The sequence below is a fragment of the Coturnix japonica genome, chromosome 3 (assembly GCF_001577835.2).
Source record: "Coturnix japonica isolate 7356 chromosome 3, Coturnix japonica 2.1, whole genome shotgun sequence".
NCBI classification, from domain to species: domain Eukaryota; kingdom Metazoa; phylum Chordata; class Aves; order Galliformes; family Phasianidae; genus Coturnix; species Coturnix japonica.
In genome coordinates this window covers 32,193,213-32,213,619 of record NC_029518.1, presented here as the reverse complement: position 1 = coordinate 32,213,619, position 20,407 = coordinate 32,193,213, and the positions used below count along the sequence as shown (strand labels likewise).

General features: G+C 35.6%; 1 protein-coding gene across 1 annotated transcript in view; it reads left to right on the top strand.

Annotated features, from left to right (window-relative positions):
• Window positions 1–1,577: 1,577 nt before the first annotated feature.
• Window positions 1,578–20,407, top strand: part of WDR64 (WD repeat domain 64) — a 51,800-nt gene continuing 32,970 nt past the window's right edge. The window contains exons 1-9 of the mRNA XM_015857561.2: window positions 1,578–1,936; window positions 2,603–2,733; window positions 7,128–7,230; window positions 7,735–7,838; window positions 10,648–10,677; window positions 16,723–16,830; window positions 18,014–18,228; window positions 18,671–18,805; window positions 19,589–19,729. Of these exons, the coding sequence (XP_015713047.1) occupies window positions 1,786–1,936; window positions 2,603–2,733; window positions 7,128–7,230; window positions 7,735–7,838; window positions 10,648–10,677; window positions 16,723–16,830; window positions 18,014–18,228; window positions 18,671–18,805; window positions 19,589–19,729 (1,118 nt within the window). The 5' untranslated portion in view covers window positions 1,578–1,785. The remainder of the gene's footprint in view (window positions 1,937–2,602; window positions 2,734–7,127; window positions 7,231–7,734; window positions 7,839–10,647; window positions 10,678–16,722; window positions 16,831–18,013; window positions 18,229–18,670; window positions 18,806–19,588; window positions 19,730–20,407) is intronic.

The following is a 20,407-nucleotide window of genomic DNA, read 5'->3' as shown; positions in this document are numbered from 1 at the left end:
TTTAAAGATATTAAAAAAACTGAAAAATGCATTTAAAAACCACAGATGTTATTTTGAGGATGGAAGGAAAGTGCAATATGAGGTAAAGAGCTCAATGTGCTTTAAATAACAAGAAAATGGAGATGTAATTCAGGTACATAGGCTCCTAATTGGAGAACCACCAATTATTTCACCAACTATGAAGACATTCCAACAACTGCCAAATGGAGGATGAAGCAACACATTCAAATGAGAGGTTTAAATTTAAAACGTGTGAGCAGTTAACTTTTGGAACAAATGTGATGGATTCTCCATCTCTTGGCTTGTGTGTGTGAAAACTGGATACCTTTCTGCAAGTTGTGCTCTAGAAGAACACTGCTGGGAATGATAAATTGCTGATATTTAAAGGTCTGAGATACAGGTGATGTGGAAGTGGAAGAACTAATGGTTTGTTTTGTGTTTAAGTGTTGTGAATTCATGGTGCCACTCTTTAACATGGGAGTAGGAATTCTAATTAGGGTAAGAGCGTATTTTGGCCTGCCTGTTTTAATCAGATTTTCTTATCCAAAATCTAATCAATTGTATGCTTAATAAAGTATCAATGTCTCCACTGGATTTTAAAATAAATAAATTCTGTATTGTATAAATTACATGGATGCGTGGAATAAAAACATGAAGTGTTTCTTACAACACCTTTGGAAGATGTACTTTCTAGCTATTTATTTATTGGATAACAGAAAATACCAGCCTCTATTCATTATCACTAATGTACTTTCTGAAGTACTTCGGAATTTAATGACCATGGAAATATATGTTTTCATTAATGAATGTGAATTAATGACTTCACTAGCAAGAAGATCAGAGAATAAATTTGCCTAAGCTTGGCAAATGCCATGAACACTTCTGCTCATCTTTGGTTTGTTCTGCTCTTCTTACTGTAGAAACAGGCATCTTTACCTAACTGAGGTCTCTGACCAGGGCTTACAACAGAAGCAAGTGCCAGAATATCATCAGTCTAGTTTAAATTCTATCACCAGCAAGTATAAAAGGAGAACTGGCTCTATCATTCTTCACCAAATACCATGTGGATCCAGGGGACTCCACAATGGCAACTGTTCCTAGCTGCATTAATTGGTAAGCAGCTCTTGTCAGAAGATTTGAAAACAGTTCAAAGTGTAAGAAAACAATATGAAATTTAGAGATAGCTGGTATAATTTTCCTTGCTCCTCATTCAGTACAGAAATCTGAAAGATAGGACCAACTTGTAACAGGTATGTTCTTACTAGAGAATGCTGTCTTGTATTGCTAAAGCAAAGCCAGCTGAAGCAGAATTGAAACCTGATGAAGTCCATGCCTGGCTCTGAAAGTGAGGAAATTCATGTATATTCAGCCACCAACTGCACCAGATTCCGAGAACTAATCTTACTTCCCAAGTTATTAGTGATCAAGTGGGTGGCAACCCTGCCTGTGCCAGCAAGATTGGAACTAAATGATCTTTGAGGTCTCTTCCAACATAAGCCATGCTATAATTCTATAATTTTGGTTTGTGACCTAGGGCTTCTCAACATGTAGAATTCTGTGATGTATGGGGGGGTTGTGACATCAGCTGTGAATTCACTAACAGGTTTGCCAACTTGAGATGCTGAACTAGGGTCACCTTGTTATGTACTGTTTGGTATACCTGTTGTACAACTGCATCTCATATGAACTCCTGGGGGAGTCTAAGATTTAAGGAGCAAAACAAGGCTTGGACCACACTGCAAGGACAGCTTTCTTGCCTACCATTTTGTCTTCGCTTATTAAAGGATGTCTGAATCAAAGGGTTCTGATAATGAGAGTTGCTCTGGTTTTGAACTGCTGGATTTCGAGACTGCTTTGGAGCAGTTCCAGGAACTAGTTGAAAAAACAGTAACCCAGAAGACAAAGGAAAGATTAGGCTTGTACATTAAGGATGATGGTAAGAGATATACTTCCTCATTGAATGTGTAATAATTTTCACACTGATCATAGGTGCCATAAAAACAAGACTGTAGGAATAATATCAAACTGATATTCAAGCTGTGACTTCTTGACTAGCCCTGTGAAAGTGATTTTAATCTCCTTTTATGGCTTATGGTAAATTATAATTATAAAGCCATAGTAATTGCTCATGAAATACAATTGACAGAGTTGCCACATACACAGATTAGCACTTCTGTGGCATTTCCACTGATCTGTAGAAGTACATAATGCATTATGTAAATCCACTGTCTTGGTTGTAAACAGTTAGGACAAATTTTTGCTGTTTGTTTAATGCAAGTGACTATTTATTGTCTGAAAGGATAAATTTTATCCTAGGTCATTTTTCAAGTTCATTTCAACAAAATAGGATTGTATTATAGAGTTAAGGGAAGACAAGAATGACTAAAAATACTTGAGATATTATTTTACCTATTTGTTTCCTATCATTTTTTTCAAAGTGGGTGGTTCTGGAGAGTAAAGCTGAACATCTTTTTTGGCAGAATGTTTTAATGCATCCAGCGTGAGGAGCTGAAACTTGCATGTTACTGATACTGAAAGAGAAAACAGAAGCTAGGGAAGATAAGGACAGTTTTTAACTCTGGATGTTGTCCCTCCAATACAGATGAGATAGATTATGATGAGTTCTATAGAACCACGCTGACACTTTTTGGTCCAGATGTCAAGGAGCATAATGTTAAGGTCTTTTTCAAGAAGATATGCAACAATCCTGATGCAAGTACAGAATGGTGTGAGGTAAGGATATTTAATATTTATTAAATATAAGCAACTCTACTGTCATACCACCAACATTCACCTCTGACACTGTGGGCCAACATAATAAAATAGGAGGCATTTCTTTTGGAGCATCCCTCATATGTCAGCTGAGCTTTCAAATCAAAATTCTTGAACATAAATTATTCTACACTGTTTATATGAGTTTGAGGGAGCTGTTCTCTGTTCTAAGGTCCTTGAACCGATTACATTGACACACATGAATGCATGTTGAATAAGCTGACTGAATAAAAACATTTTTCCTGCTTGTTTCGTGAAAGAGCACTGAGATGTTTACCAGAACTGCTTGTCCTGAAGCAATGTTTGATACACTGAATTCCTCACATGGCAGCTGGATCTGGAGCATGGACCTGAGGCTAGAAATCAGTATGTCCAGCCATGAACTACTTTACTGATACACATTTGCCTCAGGCATTGTGTTAAAATGCAAGAAATAATATCACTACAGTATGCAGTTTGTGCCCTGGGGATAAATCTAACTTTAGCTAGACCATCATAAATTCTTCCTCTCCCTCCTCTCCTTCCTCTTTACTCAGAGATAAATCTGCACCTTACTTTAAATGGGAAACACTGAGAGCTACGCTACCATTTTAGAAGAGAGTCTTGTAACAAGAGCATTCTTCCTTATTGAATTCTGTTTTAATTTATTTTTCTGTCTCTAATGGTAAATAGCAAATTTTGGAGAGGAAAAAAAAAACAAAAAAAAACAAACAAAAAAAACCCAATGTAATAATGAGGTAAGTATGAAATGGAATCTGATTTACCCCCTCCCAGCTTCTGATGGCATATAGCTTAAGGATTTTCTGTGCCAGATTTGCAGCTGCAGAATGTGCTTAGTATCCTTCAATGGGCTTCTTATCTAACTTTTCATAAATTACTTCTGCATTCATCATCAAAAAAAAAAGATACTTCTACAGTATCCACGGTTCTATTCATTTTGTAAAAAAGTATTTTCTTTTGTATGTTCTTTTAATCATGGTTGTCTATTTTTCCTGTATTTTGTTTGCCTGTTTATTTTCATTTATTTTCTTTTTTGGGGAGAAGTATTCAACACAGAGATGCTGTAAGGGAAGTTGTAGTTTCATTATTAAATGTACTAAAGTCAGACTATATACATCATTCTGACTCTGTTTTTTTTTTAACTTGATGTGGTTTTATCCATCAAAGTTTGAAATACAATACTACTTCATTGAAAAGGTGCAGTGAATTTTTCCAGTTTTAATCCTTTTTAGTAGGAAATTTGTTGGTAATACGTATTATCAGCTATATGTGCATTATGGAACATGTTATCAATCTAAGCTCTGCTCATGACAAGGGGATAAGATTTGCTTACAAGTAATGTGGATATAGAGAAAGAGATGAAAAATGAATTAAGAATTCTGCAGATTTAGCTCACACCGAAATTACATTGTACTGATCATCTGATTGTCATTTGAGCCTAATTTACATCAACTGTAACTTGAACGTCAGCTTCTAATCTACTGTGATTGTGGTAAAATCCTTTCTGATGTGAGTGGACCAAGACAGATATTTTTCTATTCTTTTTTTTCTCTGGCAAACTAGTTTTAGTTTGGTCCATTGAATCTTGGAGAGTTACAAATGTCAGAAATTAAGCCAGTGTTCATTTCTTCTAACTATGCTGAGGGTTTATGACTGTAGCTACACTGCAGCTCAATGGTCTCCATATCTATTTTTCCATTATTAGTATTTAAAAATGTGTGTATTTATGCACTGGTAAGAATGACAGATTTATTTATTTTTTGCACTTATATTTTAGCCACTCCTATTTTTCTGTTTTACTTTTTTGAAGTTGAATTTATTTAACACTTGATGAGCTTAAGTTTCGTTTGCTTTTCTCATCCTCCTTAGGCTTTTCATTGCTTTCAAGTAAAACTTTTATTCAAAGAATCAAATTTTCTGTCTCACCCATTGCAAACCCTATTGGGAAGGTAACTGTCCTCTTAAGAGACTGAAAACTATTCTGGATATTCTGCTTGTAACCAGTTGTTTGAAAAAGACAGTGAAAGAAATAAATAAGTCTCCTCTAATTGACACATTCATTCATATAATGTACATTAGACTACTAATTATATTAGACAAAGCACATTTCTAACCTGCAGCTTGAACATATTAATTACCCCCTGTGAAAAATGGAAGAAGTGTTGATCTTACTTTAGCTTCTTTTTCATCACTTCTTTTTTTGAATGTATCATCAATCATGATTGCTTTCTGTAATATACCCAATATTCATCACATTTTCTTCCATCTGTGTTCTAGTTTTTAAATTTTATTCTACAAGGACTTTATTTCATCCCTGTTCTTCTGAATTTCCCTGCTGTTTTTTGACACTGTTGAGCATTTCATGTATCTTGAAAGCCAAGGAAGATACATACATGTCACTTTATTCCTTTGACATTCCTCTTTCATCATCTCTGTCTCTCTGCTTTCCCAGAACTCTTAATTCTGACCATTTTCCTCTCTTCTTCTCTCACAGTTATAAGCTTTTCAGATTTACTTCTCTATATCTGGCACCTCTTTAGCTTGACAAAATCTGTAGGATTTATTTCCATGGCCTAAAGGAACAGCACCTTATGTGAGCATTCCGTTTCTTTCTCTTCCAGATGTTTCTCTTTTTCAAGTACTTTCATTTTCAAGAGTTTCCTAAGTCTCCAGCACTCTCCACAACAGTATACCTATACTCTAATGGTACTTTTCCATGAGAGAAAAAAAATATAAATGTGTATTTTTAAAAATCTTCTATTTAGTCATATTAGAGTCTACTCCTAGGCATTCATTGGCTCTAAAATATATCCTAGTCTAACATTTGTCAAGACCTTGAGAAACCTCTGCATTTCTTCCCTGAAGGTAGTTGACCCTTTGGAAACTCTATTTTTAGTGGCAAACATGAAAGATATGTAAATTGCATTCTGCCTCATATTGTGTGTTCTTTTTCAGTCTCTGCTATGGGCTGTGCATTAGTTGAAATCCCCTGTCTCCATGGTGGAGTCAGCAGAAGCTGTCTATGCTACTCTGAGGAATTTCTAAAATCATAGAAACCTAGAATCCTTAGAGCTGTAAGGGGCCTTTAGAAGTGATCTAGTCCAACTCCCCTGCAACAAACAGGGACATGCATAGCTAGAGCAGGTTGCCCAGAGCCTGATCCAGCCTCAACTTGAAAGTTTTCAGGGATGGGAAATTTACCACATCTCTTTGTTCCAGTGACTCACCACCCTCACTGTAAAGGACTTTTTATTTACATCCAACCTAAATCTACCCTCTTTAAGTTTAAAGCCATTTCTCCTTGTTTCACCATGGCCTCTGCTAAAGAGATGTGCCTTTTTAGGGCAGTGTTCTGCCTGCTGAGCAGGAATGAAAAGTTCAGATGCGCCACTCTCTCATGTCTTCAGGAGGCATAACAGGGCACACCTGGGCATATCATTTAGAGAGCTTCCACCTCTGTTGTGTGCAAAATATTAAACTAGAAAGAAGTGTTTTGTCTTGTGTACAAATGGGCTTTGCTTTCAGAACACATTAAAGAAAGTGACTATATTATGTCTATAGTATGACAAAAGAGATGAAAAAGTATCTATCTGTACAGCTATAAGAGGCTAACCTCATTTCCTGAGGAGATGACTAACCTACAGTTGGGTACAGGGATTGAATTGCTGTGAGGGCATTTCATCTGGAATGTTTAGCCACCCTGGGAGAAATTAGCTACCCACCTGCATTTTTCCTCTGGGAATCTTCATTACCATTAGTACAAACAAAACAATGCCAGGCTGAGGGAACTAGTTGAAAAAAAATCTTTTTAAATGGGATGTATACTATTTTTTGTTTCTCCTCCCAAGCTAACAGGAATCTATGGATCTTCAGGGAAAAGCTCTTCTATGTGGACTAACCACTCTGCTACTTTGAATCAGTTTACAAACATGGTGATTTTTGTTTCATTTTCCTATTCCCGTCTTTCATACTAGCTGAAGTCTAGCTCAGGAAGCAGAAGTAGGTAAAAATAGAAAAAGGAAGTAGAAAGTGGTTGCTTACAGACAGTCATGACAAACCGAATTGATACTTTATTGATAGCTTAATCAGTTAGTCTGCTTTTATTTCTGGAACATCATTTATCCTGGCTTCTTTCCAAACATTGATGAAAGTTGTGCCTGACTAGCAAGTCACTGCAATCTAAAGTCATATTGACAGATAATGACTGAGAGAAATAATTGAGGGAAATTTCTTAGTCAGGAATCTGAAATGATAGAAAAATGGCAGATAAAAAGTTGACTTTATGTATAAAAGCACGTGTTCTAGAGGTAATATAGTTTTAAACTGCTGGATGTGTTCTGTTTTGTTTTGTTTAGATTTTTGGCTATTTCATAGGAGGAAATGGTGCCATGCCTTCCCGTCCGCAAGGAGAAAGCACGGTTTTCCTTACATCTGAAAAACAGCAGATTACTTATCCAGGTGAAATATTTCATCTTGTGTTTGAAAGAAAAACTCCCAAAATGTGTCTGTTCAGTGCTCCCTGTTGCCCATCTTATTGAAGTTACAGTGACAAAATCTTATGGCTGCTTTTGCTTACTTATCACGCTGCTTCTTGGGTGTTCCTGAATAAGTTTTTTACTATGCTACCTGAGCACTCCTGAATCATTTTGAGATTATGAAGGTGTCTGACTCAGACTATTTGCCTTTTTGTGTTTAAAATACATATACTAATATATGTATTATAGAAATAACTAGCATATGTATAATGTATTTATGTTATTTAAAAATGCAACATGACTTATAAAATCAGGCGCAGAATAATATGACATAAGGTTTTACTGACTTGGAGTTGGTGCCAATATGTATTTCAGGAAGATAAAATGTTCTTAGTACATGGTTTTATTTGTTTAGTATTATGGGTGTATTTTTGTATGTATTGTATGTAGACTTTCCTGTCTGTGAGTTACCTTGTGTCTTTCACAGTTGTCAAGCATCGAGATATGCTTACAAGCATGGTGAAGGTGCCCCATCTGGATTTCACTGTAACATCCTCTCAGAAAGGAGTGCTAGCTATTTTGAACAACAAGGTAATTCTGACTCAAACTTTTTCTTATTCCAGTACATATATGTAGAGTATACATGAACTGAGCGAACTGTGATGTAGTGTGCAAACTTGTATGCAAACTTACCCACAAAAAAACTAGACTTTTTTTTTTAAAGTTAACTTTTCCTATACTTTTGAGTACAGTGGTAGATGTACATTGTTATTTTCAATTATAAACCTACCCAATAATCCATAAAAGCTGATAGTAAATAGAGATTGCCAATAAGAAAATGAATATAAGTCAGTTCAATGTAAGATAATCTGCCTTTTTTTTTTCTTTTTCTTTTTCTTTTTTTTCTTAAATTCTTAAATTCTATATATGCTATCGGAATTGCATACAGTGGAAACCAGAGAATTAACTGTTTTCTACAGCTACTGAGAATATTTAGAATGGACAAAAAGATTTTTTGTTTGTTTGCAATGGAGAGTTATTCAATACAGTAAGCTCTTAAAGCTTGAAAGTCTTGAATTTTCTATCAGTCTTCATGATACTGCTTCACAATCATTCCCCTTGTCAGCAAATTGTTGGGAGATCTGTACGATTTTAAGTAGAAGTTCGGGTTGAATATCATTTTTTAAGTAGGTTGCATAAATTAGTCAGTTGATATTACTATTTGAAAATACAATTCCAGGTGCCATGAGGTATATCACACTTCTATGTTCATTGGCACTTTATATTTGTACAATTTTAATGCAACTAATTTATTACAAGGTTTATCAAACAATGTAATAAAGCTTTAAAGCAGCAATAATATTTTCTAGGGGGTCAGATAATTAGTGCATAATGCTTCTAACAGTGGCTTGCAAAGCAACAGTGTTCTCCTGTGGATGATTAAACAACAAAGCAGTGCTGCAGTTGTGGTAAATACTGAAGTTATTTGTTTGAAAGCCTAGTTCTTTGTCCTCCAGAGCACTATTCCTCTTACATATCGACAAATAATAATTTCATGAAGTATAATGTTAAAAAAAGCTCCCCTTCTCCCACTCCCACCTCCTCCAGCCCTCCAACTGTTTTGAAGTTCTGAGTTGCTGCTTTCTCATAGTCTGGACTGATGTCACTCTGACGTCAGTGACTGCAGTGTAACTGATATTATACCCAGCTGCTTAATGCAGTGAATTACAGGAGACCTCAAATCCCTTTTACAAAACTGTACGTTCTGAAAATGATTAAGGCGTTATGACAACAGTCAGTAACTCATGATATAATCTCTGATTTCAGTTGATCTGAGCAAATTACCATTAATTTAATTAAAATTGTTCTGATACATCTTGATGCAAGCTAGAGAAAAATCTAGCTCTTTAACATAGTATTCTTGTTTCTAGAATATAAAAAGCCAAATAAAGAGTTAACACCTTTACATCAGTTTTCTTCATTCAAAGGCCAAGGATGTAAAGTGTCCTGTCCCTGAGTCTCAGCTAGTGAGTTGTTTTGTCTAATCTGTCTTTTTAGCATGTTGATAAAGGACCATGAGTATACTTGCCCTGAAGGTTCTGTTTGGTAAGACTTCTGCTCAAAATATGAGCTCATGAGCAATGTACTGACAGTCAGACAGTGAAACTTATTTTTGTATAATTCTTGCACTTTTAAAGTACAGACCATTAATTATATGGTTTTCTTGGATTCATATATATCTCACATAAGTCAGTGTGTTCCATGTACATGAATGATGAATAATATTTGGTCTGATGTAATCACGGAATCTGGCATAAAACATTTATGGAGGAAAAGATAGGGCCATATCATGTTCATTCACATTGAGGCAAACTGATGCCCAGTGCAAATAAGCTTTCCATACGATCAATTTAGTATTGTTCTGTCTGCTCTTTGGAAAGCACATTTTTAATTGATACTGTGTGACACCTGAGAATAGTTTAAAAAGGCAAAAAAATTAATTTACAATAAGAAGAACAATACAGAGACTTTAAATCACCACACAGCTTTTCAGTGTACTAAACTTCATTTTAATGTGAAACTTGTTTAACAGTACTCTTCTCATAGACCATCCTTGCTAACATTGAGCATCACACCTCTATGAGAAGGTATACCATGATCACTGCTTCTCATTTTAGGAGATGAGGAATTGCTGGGACAGGAATGAGGCACTACAGGTTTATTATGGATGATAAGCATGGGCAAGTGGAGGTGATAAAGCATCTACTGGTGTTTCAGGAGAGAAAAGACTCCTTTTGAAAACTGAACATAGAACTAGAGCACAAAGAAGGTGACACTCTGTCTCTGCTGTATAATGGCACCAGATATGTCTACCTCCCTGTGACTTTCAACATATTAGTTTTCAAGACATATACTATGCTGTCTGCCAATATTTAACATTTCTGAAAGGTGCTATATCAATATGGCTATTCCTATTTGCAATGTAAGGTACTGTCTCTACCTGCTGGCATGAGTTCACATAATCTGGGCCAGAATCAGCTTGTGCTTCTGTATCCCACATCCTACCTCTCATGGGAAGTCAAGCTGTGAAAGAACATTAGAAGTACAATTTCATTAGGAAAAACAGCGGAACTGTACTCCACTATAAGAAAGCTCCATCAAGCATCACGAATATTAAAAACAAAGTGCAGTAACTGTGATAGAAAAAGAGAATTTAAGTTCCTCACTTTACATATAAAGGAGTAGTCAGTAGGTTTAAATATCTTTCTCAGATGGTAACTGCAAACCTTCTATTGGCTACTAATCTTCTGTTCTGCCTGTGGTACAGCAGGGCTCTTTATAGTTCTCTTCTAAACTTCTAGTTTAAATGAGCTAATGAGTTAATATTTTTATTTTTCAGATGAAAGTCCTGGCAACCACCATTGTTAAAGTAAGTTCATTTTCCTCCTTCTTTTAAATCATTTGAAGTAAAATTCAGTAAGTATTATGGTGAAATAATAGAGACTGAGCATTGTTCCAATATGTCTTCTGACCTTAAGACTTCTGCATAATCTGGCATGGGGTGTCATTGGATGAACACGCTCAATTTTTTCCTTTCAGTTATGAAAACATTTATGTAATCTGATTTTTTTCTTCTGATAAAGAGAAATCTGAGATAAATTTTGCTTTTTTCTACCAAACTGTCTATTGGTAGAATTTCTACTCATTATCTTTCTGAGACATTTTCTTCTAAGCTCTAACACTTCCTCTGTTGGTGTAAAAATGAGAAAAATAAAATAAAACCTTATTAGTGAAAAACAGTTCTGCATCTTGCTAGTTAGACTGGTAGGCTATATAGTATGTACTTTAAAAGCTCATTTTACCCTGTGTGAATCACTGCATGTTTTAGGTAATTAATTTCCTTCAGTTAACCTTCAGACAAGAGAAGTGCCCAACAGACCTAACATAGAGACATGATCCCTTGACCTTAAAGTCTCTGTAGGTGTCTTGTGCCAGGGGACAGTGCATTTTTGCTGATTCTCTTTCACATACTATGAATGTTCTAAAATGAAGTAGAAATGCGTGGATTGCATTTAATTTGTTGCAAGGCTAATCTGTCCTGTGAAATCAATGTGGAGAGTGGAACAGTAAGGAACATTCTTGAGACCTGTTGACTTTTGAAAACAGCCTAGGATCAACATAGAGCTTTTCTTAGCAGTCTGTTGCAGAAATGAATTTTAATAATTTGCTCCTGCTTCATTTCTAGGAATAATTTTTCCAGTCCACATATGTAAAGGTAGAATTAGATCAGAACAGTGTTCAGTGCTTTTCCTCAGAGACACCAGGAGAAAAAAGCTGGGATGCCAGCCTGATATTGCATTGGGCAGTATGTGGATATATGGTCCTCTTTTTCATTTAGGCACTAGACACTAATTTTAGAATTAATCATCAGTAGAGGTGGATGGTCTTTTACTGTGGTAGCGGGAAAACACTGGGAAGCCGTGGCAGAACTTGCATTGTTCAAGGAGACCTTTGCCATATGAAGGGAGAAAGGAGGATGGGTTTAAGAGGATGGTGCCTCTCCACACATAGTATAATAATTGTTAGAACTGTGATTTCAAATGGATACAATACCATAACTGGTGCATTTAACGTTATCTGTGAGTGCAGACAGCTGTTCAGCTCGGCACCATCTGCTGTCTCTTTTGCTACATTCTACCTTCCGATGCCTTTCCACCTGAGGTGCACCTACTTTTGTGTGCTTCCCTAAAGAAAGGAAGAGGGAAGATAGAAATAGTTTTGATTCCTTCCCTTTGGGATGGAGTATCATTTCTGCTGGGTATCACTGGATTGGTGGAAATCATTGCTGCGCACAATGCTATGAAACCCTTCTAGCACTCTGTCTGGAGGATTAGTAGTTGCTAATTCCCTTTTTTGGTATTAGAATTGTGAAAATTTCACCACTTTTGTTTAAAATGTCCCTCTTCTTCTTCCTACTCTGCCTTGTCCTAGAAAATGAGTAATGTTAATTAAACATTCCTATATAAATTTTTGCACTGAAAAGTCTTCTCCTTAGCTAATACAGCTTCCTCTCATTCTTCCTCTAATTACTGCACTGAAAACAGAATTAAACTCGTTATTTTGGCTGGAACTTCATGATGTTTTTAAAAGTTTTAAATCTTTACAGCACATACTGTTTTAAGCTACTTTATTTTTAAAACTGAGATGCTATATCCTTATCCCAAATTGCCGTGAAATAAAATGTGTTGAGAGAATAAGTTCTGCTTTCTGGGGAGGGGTAAGAGAATAAATTCCACTTAATTCCCATGCAGTAGAAATGTATGTGGAGCAGAAATACTAAGTCATGGCTTGAACCAGTGATTGAGCATCTGGTGGGAAGGCAGGGCCAACACAGGGGAGTTCAGGTACAAGCAGCACACCTGAATGACCAGAAGGGATGGAGCCAGGATCCACACCTTCCGATAACTCATTTAAGGGTTGGCAGTGGAGGCAAGAGTGTTTTGCTGGAGATCTGTGTGTACCTGAGGCCTTCTGAAGGTAAACAAATTCTTTCTTAAAGAAGAAAAGCTGTGAAATACAGTAGTTTTAGGAATAAAATCAAGTAAGTTGCAGCCATTGGAGCTTTCCCAGTATCATGACAGTATAAATAGAAATTGAACTATGACTGCATCGTATCAATCATCTATGATTTTATTCCAGATATTTCATGGGGAGCAAATAACTTCAATCAAACCTGATTTCATTCCTTAATGAGGTTATGTAGCTGAGCAGAAAAAACAGAGGCATAAATATCAAACTTATATCTGTACTATATTTGACATAATACCACATTACTTTCTGTTTTAAAATATGACCACTGCAAAAGAAAGAAATACTGAAGTGCACATTAAATTGGTGACAGTCCGACTGACAGTTACCAAAAGTAGTAGTCAGCATGGAAACACTGTTGAATGGAAATACTGATAGTGAATAGGTTGCTTCTCTAGAAGCATGGGGGTGGAATGCCTTGAAAGACAGATAACACAGAATTGCATAGACAGACTTAGTGGATGGAAGCTAGAGTCAAACAAGATAAAAAAATTTTATTGGAGATGACAGAGTGAAGATGGAGCCCTGGAGTGACAGAATGGAAGAAATAGTGAAAACTGGTGCAGCTGCCTGGGTTGTCTGTCAAGTACTGCAGTGTAAAGAGGAGAAGCACATAAAGCTTTCACTCTAAAGCTGAATTTAGGCCACATGTTTTGCCTTTAGTCTGTCAGATTCTCCTATCTGCAGCTTCTCAGTGAGTTAAATCAATATGTCAATGAGCACATTGCTTTCTTCAGGACTTCATTCTGTTTCCGATAAGTCTCAAGTCCCACAAGGGAGTCTGTTTTAGCGAGAAATTTCATTGTGGATCTTAAGGATGTAGCACCATGCTCTACTATTTACACAGCCTGTTTATTCCATAGGCTAACATTCCTGAATATAGAACTAGCCTGGAAGAAAGCATTCAACTTGGGCAACAATCTCTGCATCTCTGTTAAGCTCTAAATTTCTCAGTGGACATTCTCTGGAGCGTGCTATGAAGAAAGCCAAATTCAGTTGTCTCTGCAGACCTTTGTATCTGTGGGTCTTTGGTGTCATTTAAGTAATTTCTCTTGAATTATTCAAGACAAATTTAGTGCAACTTTTCTTAAGATGTGAATCTTCCATTTATGTTTGTGGGGAAAAAAAAAAACCAAAACTCTCAAAGAAAGAAGAAAATACTGCTGTAATGGGGTAAATATTATTTTCCACCTCTCTGTTGATTTTTCATAAAGACTTGTTTTTTTCCATTTATAGAATGGCACTGGAGGTAATTTACTTCCCACTGTAATGGCTAGTAAGGTCTGTCTTTCGCTCTTCTAGACTCTACTTTGCAGTATTTTGTCTCCTTTTGACTGAAGAACATTTTTCACTCACTGGACCACCTGCTGATCTTACAAGATGTGTCTTTTCAGACTTCAGTCCAAATTCAATGAAAACTAAATCCTTAAAAGATAATAAATGTGAAGAGTTATAAAACTGTTTTGTAGCATAGCAACAACATAATGCCATGTGACTACTAGAACTAGCATTGTATCTTTGCAGCTTACAAAAATATTTGCTATGCAATTATGTATGTCATCTCATCATACTCACCACTAATCTGAGTTTTCTAGCCTGGCCCTCTCATTCTTACTAAACGATGCAGATCTTCTGAACACCCTAGTAGCATCTAGTACTAGTTTAAGAAAACAAGTATGTTTATAGAAATACTCTGATAACATCACTCTCTGTAGATTGGGTCCCAGTTAATGGATTTTTTCATAAGCCATTAAGTTTTGCTTTCTCAAATAGTTTTTCATGTGGAGGAACACTAAGTACTTTTATAGATTTGTGAGTTCATACATAGCTGTAACCAGTGAGCTATTTCCTTATCTTCTACTGAAGACTTTATGGGCCGTGATGACAGCATGTTGGAAAAAAAAAAAAATCTACAGATTATTAAGGTCCTAAAAGAAGTTGCAGCCACCTACGTCTGTACTTCTATGTTAGACAGTTATAACTTGTAAGGTATGACTATTTCTTGCACTTTCAACAATACTACTTTATGAGTAATTTCTTGTATTCTTCTGTTTCTGTCTTCACAGAACAATTTTATTTACTACAGCAAATTATAGGATTTCCATTTCACTTTAGATCAGTTGATTTCCTTTCGAAATCAAGATACCTAGCAAACTTTCCCCTCGCTTTCACACAAAAACAGAAGAGGTTAGATCCATTTGATCTTTTGAAAACAGTATATTTTCAGGCAGTAACAATTCAAATTTTTTACTGATGTGATTTCTTTAATAGAGATTTATTTTTTGTTTAGATTTTAAGTGTTTTTGAAGAAACAAGCAATTACTGCTAAAATTCAAGTCAGTAAATCAAAAGGACAAAAATTTGTTACTTCCCAGTTCTGGAAGAATTACAGCCTGGTTCTTTTTCAAATGCACTACTTGTCCTGTCAAATCAATGCTCTTTTAAGCCAGGCCTCTATTTTTCAACCACTGATGTAGAAAGGATGTGTCATTCCGTAAACAACAACAAAAAAATGAAAGTGATAGGTGATGTCAGTATTCTTCTTTAGACTATGCTGGGTTGTCAGTAATCCACAAGCTGTACTGACTTTGTAACTGCATGGAGCAAGATCTTTTTACAAATCTCTTGATGCCTTACTGTCTCTGTGAATTAGTTAAGCAGCATAGAGATACAGTAGGGAATAGTTTTCATATTTTATAGCATTGTTTGAAAGCGTTTGCCAGTTGTGCCTATGTACCTTTATAAAAATGTTTGAAACTTGGAGATTTCAGATAATCAGGAATTTCTACTTCATACTTCTGAGCTAAATCTGAGTGAGACAATTACCTCTTTTGTTCTTTGTGGTATACTTACGCATTAAGAATTACAGAGAACATTTATTTAGGAATTTCAGCAGATAGTGAACAGAAATACCAAAATAAATGGACTCCTAGTACTGTCCATTTCTGTCGTCATCAGAAGAACAAGTAGTATGCATACAGATTCTAAGAATAACTAGATTTAAGCTTTTACCAGGTAATCTCATATATTCTTCCCCTAACTGCATTCTCCCTCTATGTATATCATTATAGTTGTGCAGAATTACATCTCTGTTGTCATTAATGCAAATTGTTGGCTTATGAAAAGATGTGCTCCTGTGACTGCTGGAACTGTTACCATAAAAGATGGTGTGCAGATCTCCAAAATCTTATTTTTGTTTTTGCTACTTGTTCATTTTTTTGGTTACTCAGCAGGGTCTCATGCATTAACTGGATTGTTTCTCTTAAGTAGGTGAGAAATACTCGGTGCTGAATTTATCAATAAATTGAAAAGATGGGTTAACAGAGGCATATATACTACATATATTTGAAAATATAGAATCTACCTATTGGAAATATGTTTTTATATTACTTAATAGAAAATATTTCTTTTTGGAGGCTTTCATTTTTGTAGGATTTATTTTTTATGTAGGATTTCACCTACAGCTGGAAATTTGAGTGCCTTTAATCATGTTTGCTTTTTTTTTAACAAAACTGTATACAAAACAAAAAAAAAACAAAAACAAAACAAAAAAAAACCGAACTGTGCTTTATCATAGATGTGTAACCTCTTAATTTGGATTTGCTGTACTCAGAATACTTTTTTTTCACTATCATCACAGTTCAGCCAACAGTTTACTTGTGTTATGTGCAATCTCTGCATCTGGTGTGAATTATTGATAACAAGCTGAGCCTAGCTACTGCATTTGTGAGTTAGCACTGTCTCACTAGCTTGGGCTGGACCTAGCAACAGTTATTGCTGAGTATGTGGAATTTATACAGAGAGAGTTAAATACTTCTTAAAACAATAGATGAGATTATAAATTCTCAGAAAATCCTTGTTTAGACACTCTTTTTGCTTTCATCAGGATGCTGCTTGGATCAATGGATGTGATTACCTAACTCAGCTGAAATGTGTTGTGGCTGTAACTGAAAGAACAGTTGTCGTATGGGACTACAAGTCAATACAGAAACAGGTAGTGTGTTGTATCAATGAAATACGAAAAGAGGTTTGAAAAAGATTAATCTTTTTTTTTTTTTTTTTTTTTTTTTAACGTGTATTTGTATCCCTTTTGCGCAAAAGGATGAGTGCATTAACTTTTATCTTTGTCGGAAGGAACTCAATGAAACAGTATAATTCATATTAAAGAATACTCTTTCTATACCAGATTTTGTTTCTAGACTGTCTTAAAACTTGGGGGGTGTGGGAGGGAAGGAAAGTCTTGTCCTATTGTTGCAAACAAACTGACAAAGCAGTTTTTTCTGCATATATCTAATGCAGAATGTGTGTGTGTCTGATGTATGTGCACAGGGGCAGGTCTTCCAAAGGAATTCAGCATGGACTCCTTTGAGGTAACTTCCTGATTTAAAGATGATCTTGCTTCACATATTATGTTTTTGTTTGAACTTTTCATGCCTTGGATCTCTTGCCCAGTTTCTGTGGTTTTCTCAGCAGTTTTGGGGATATTTAAGTAAAAGAAGCAAAGTAAATATTTTTAGATGTGATAAAGCTTTATAATATTTTTCATCTGTTCTCTTAAGATTCAAAGTCCTATTCCCATGCTCAGTTAAATCAATGGAAATCTTTCTTTCCATTCTGTTGGAATTCTGAAAAGGAAGGCTTGAACATTTATTCTCATAGAGGTTTCCTGCAGTCATTATATCAGTGAGAGTTGCAACTGTCTTGTGGCTGAATAAGAAATCATTCTCTTTTGAAATCGTGGGAATGATATACAGACACTCTGTGGTATGTCTCTTTGGTGCTTCTGTGCCATTCAGAGAACTATGAAGCAGTTGATTTCTATGGTATATGAACAGTTCAGGTTTCAAGGTGCTTTAATCAAATAATAGATGGACTCCAGACAGTATAACCAGTAAGTAGTGTAATGCAGATGACCACAACTACTATTCCCGGGTCTTCTCATTGTAGAATACCACAATAGCTTGCAGCTTTATTCATTGCCCTGTCTCAATATCTAAAAATTCAGACATCTGCCCATTTAAGCACATTTGTTACTCCTAGGCTGTATTAACTTCTAAACTGTATGTGTTCGTTTTATGATTTGAGTAATTCTGTAAATCAGTATCTCAAATTTCCTGTTGACAAACAGGATCTTAACAGATACACCATCCCAATAAACTGTTTACTGAATTTCACAGAGTAGTTACGTTATCATCAAACCAATGGAAAACAGTCTGCTCTGTGTTTGCACCGTAACTATGTCTGATCAACTGGCTGAGGATACCATCCTAATAGGAGACGACAAAGGTTATGTTTACCTGCTCAAAGTAACCAGTGATCATTTGGGAATGAAGCAATGTAAAGATAAAAAACAATCTCAAGCTCAGATCTTGGATTCCAAAGATTTTAACATGTAAGTTATTTATGATAAAATTTTTTATGTTGGGCATTATTAGTTAGAGGTGTTCTCTGGTCTGATTAAAGGATCAGCTAATTTGCTTGTTGTGTGGAAAGGAAGTAATAAAATTTCCAGTAGATTTTAGAACAGAAAGGCTGGAGAGTGAAATTCCAGGGAAGAAATCACAATTGCTTTTGTCCAGACATAGGAAGATTTATTGTGTCCTATTAAACAGAAGCATCGTTATTACTAGAGAAGAGCATAATTCAACTCTAACACTAGCTCTGTTGTAATATGTTTGCTTTTGAGCTGAAAGAAGTGTTCTGGACCTGGCCTGGATATTAAATGACAGTATTTATTGTGTACAATTGTACAGACAAAATCTCTGCCCAGCTATGGGCGTGTTGCAGTACATGCTGCTAAATCCTAATAGTAACATCTCAGTTTATATCCATAGTGTTAAACGCAAGCTACATGATGACTGGGTTTTGAAAGTGAAATATATTTCTGACCTAAACTGTTTTGGATCCTGCTCCTCGGACAGCATTCGTTCATTTGTTTTGGATGACATAAAGCGACTAGAGGACAACTTGTAAGTATGTGACAAAGTAATAAATAAAAAATAAAATAAAATAAAACAAGGTCCAACTGGGTGCTGAATTTATCAATAAATTGAAAAGATGGGTTAACACAGGCATATATACTACATATATTTGAAAATATAGAATCTACCTATTGGAAATATGTTTTTATATTACTTAATAGAAAATATTAAGGATACTTCTCTACTGACCCCTTAACAAACAGCTTGATTATCTACCATAACAGCATGAATAAGGGGTTCCAGAGAGTGAGATCTTGCCCAAGTCATGGCCATATTTTTATATGCATTATCAGTGCTTTAAAAAAAGACAGATTCAATGCAGCAAAATAGCATCTTGAAAGGCACCAGTCTCATGCAGTTATAAAGCAAGACTTTTTTTTGTTTGTTTTATTGAATTAAGGTCCTTAATTCATACATTCAATGTCCAAAACAGACAGTTGGTTTAATACTTGAAGCATGCTCTAAGCATGTTCTTTTGTGAAGGCCTCCTGTGGCAACAGTTACCACTTTAGGTTTCTGTTTGGTGTACGTCTGGCCAACGACGTGTTCAAATCAAAGACATGCTATTTTAGTGGACACTGTATCATATTCCAGTTTCATTGATGCTAGCATCTAAGTCATGAATATAGTAGCTTGTTTAAAAATAAAAAAATAAAAAAATTAGACACAATGCAAACAGATATTCTATATACTACTGATGAGTGAAGTGAAATTACTCTTGTCTGTGTTTTCCTAATACTTCTTACTTAACTCTTTTATTAATGATTACAGACCTGTAAAGGAATTTTCTGTTCCTAAAGGAGTCAATGCCTTCACGTATTGTGGAAAAGCAAAGGTCATTGTCACTGGGGGTAAGTATGAGGCTTATATATTTTTGAAAGAGAGTCATTTTTACCAAGATATTGTTCTGTTGTAATCTTTGTTTTCAGTTAAAGATCAACTGAAATCTGAATTAGTATCTTAAGAGTATAAATAGTAGCTTCTTTCTTAAATGACGGGAAACAGAGGTCTTGCATATAGTTGCTGGGAGCTTGGCTCTGAAGAGATGCAGTTCCTAATCTAATAAGGACTCAATCTGCGTTTGATTTGGGGATTACATTACTTATATAATAAAACAGGAGAAAACAGTAGTTTGAACTACTATAAAACGCTTCTCCAAGCTATAACGGTGACTGTCTTGGTCAGATTTTAGAGATTTCTCCTTGCTTCCTTCCCATTACTCTTTAGCCTTTCTTTTTTGCTATAAGCAGTCACACTGACCCACCCTAATACTTTCTGTTGCTTTTCTATTTGATCATGTTTCTCCAAAGCTTTACTGTTCCTTTTTACTCCCAATGGAGACTGCAAAAATAGTACTCTCACATCCATTTCTTCTCATTATCTAACATTTTAAGAGCTTTTCTATTGCAGTGGTCATATTTCATTCTGTAGAAATGTGTCTAGAGTATGGCAGAAGTCTTGTTAGTGTATTCTGTTTGATATAATAGTGCTTTGGAGTGACTACAGTGATGCCATCTATTGCTGAGTCTTCAGTACCACAATTCTGCCTAAGACTGTTTAAAAATTGTTTTGAATGTACACATCACATCA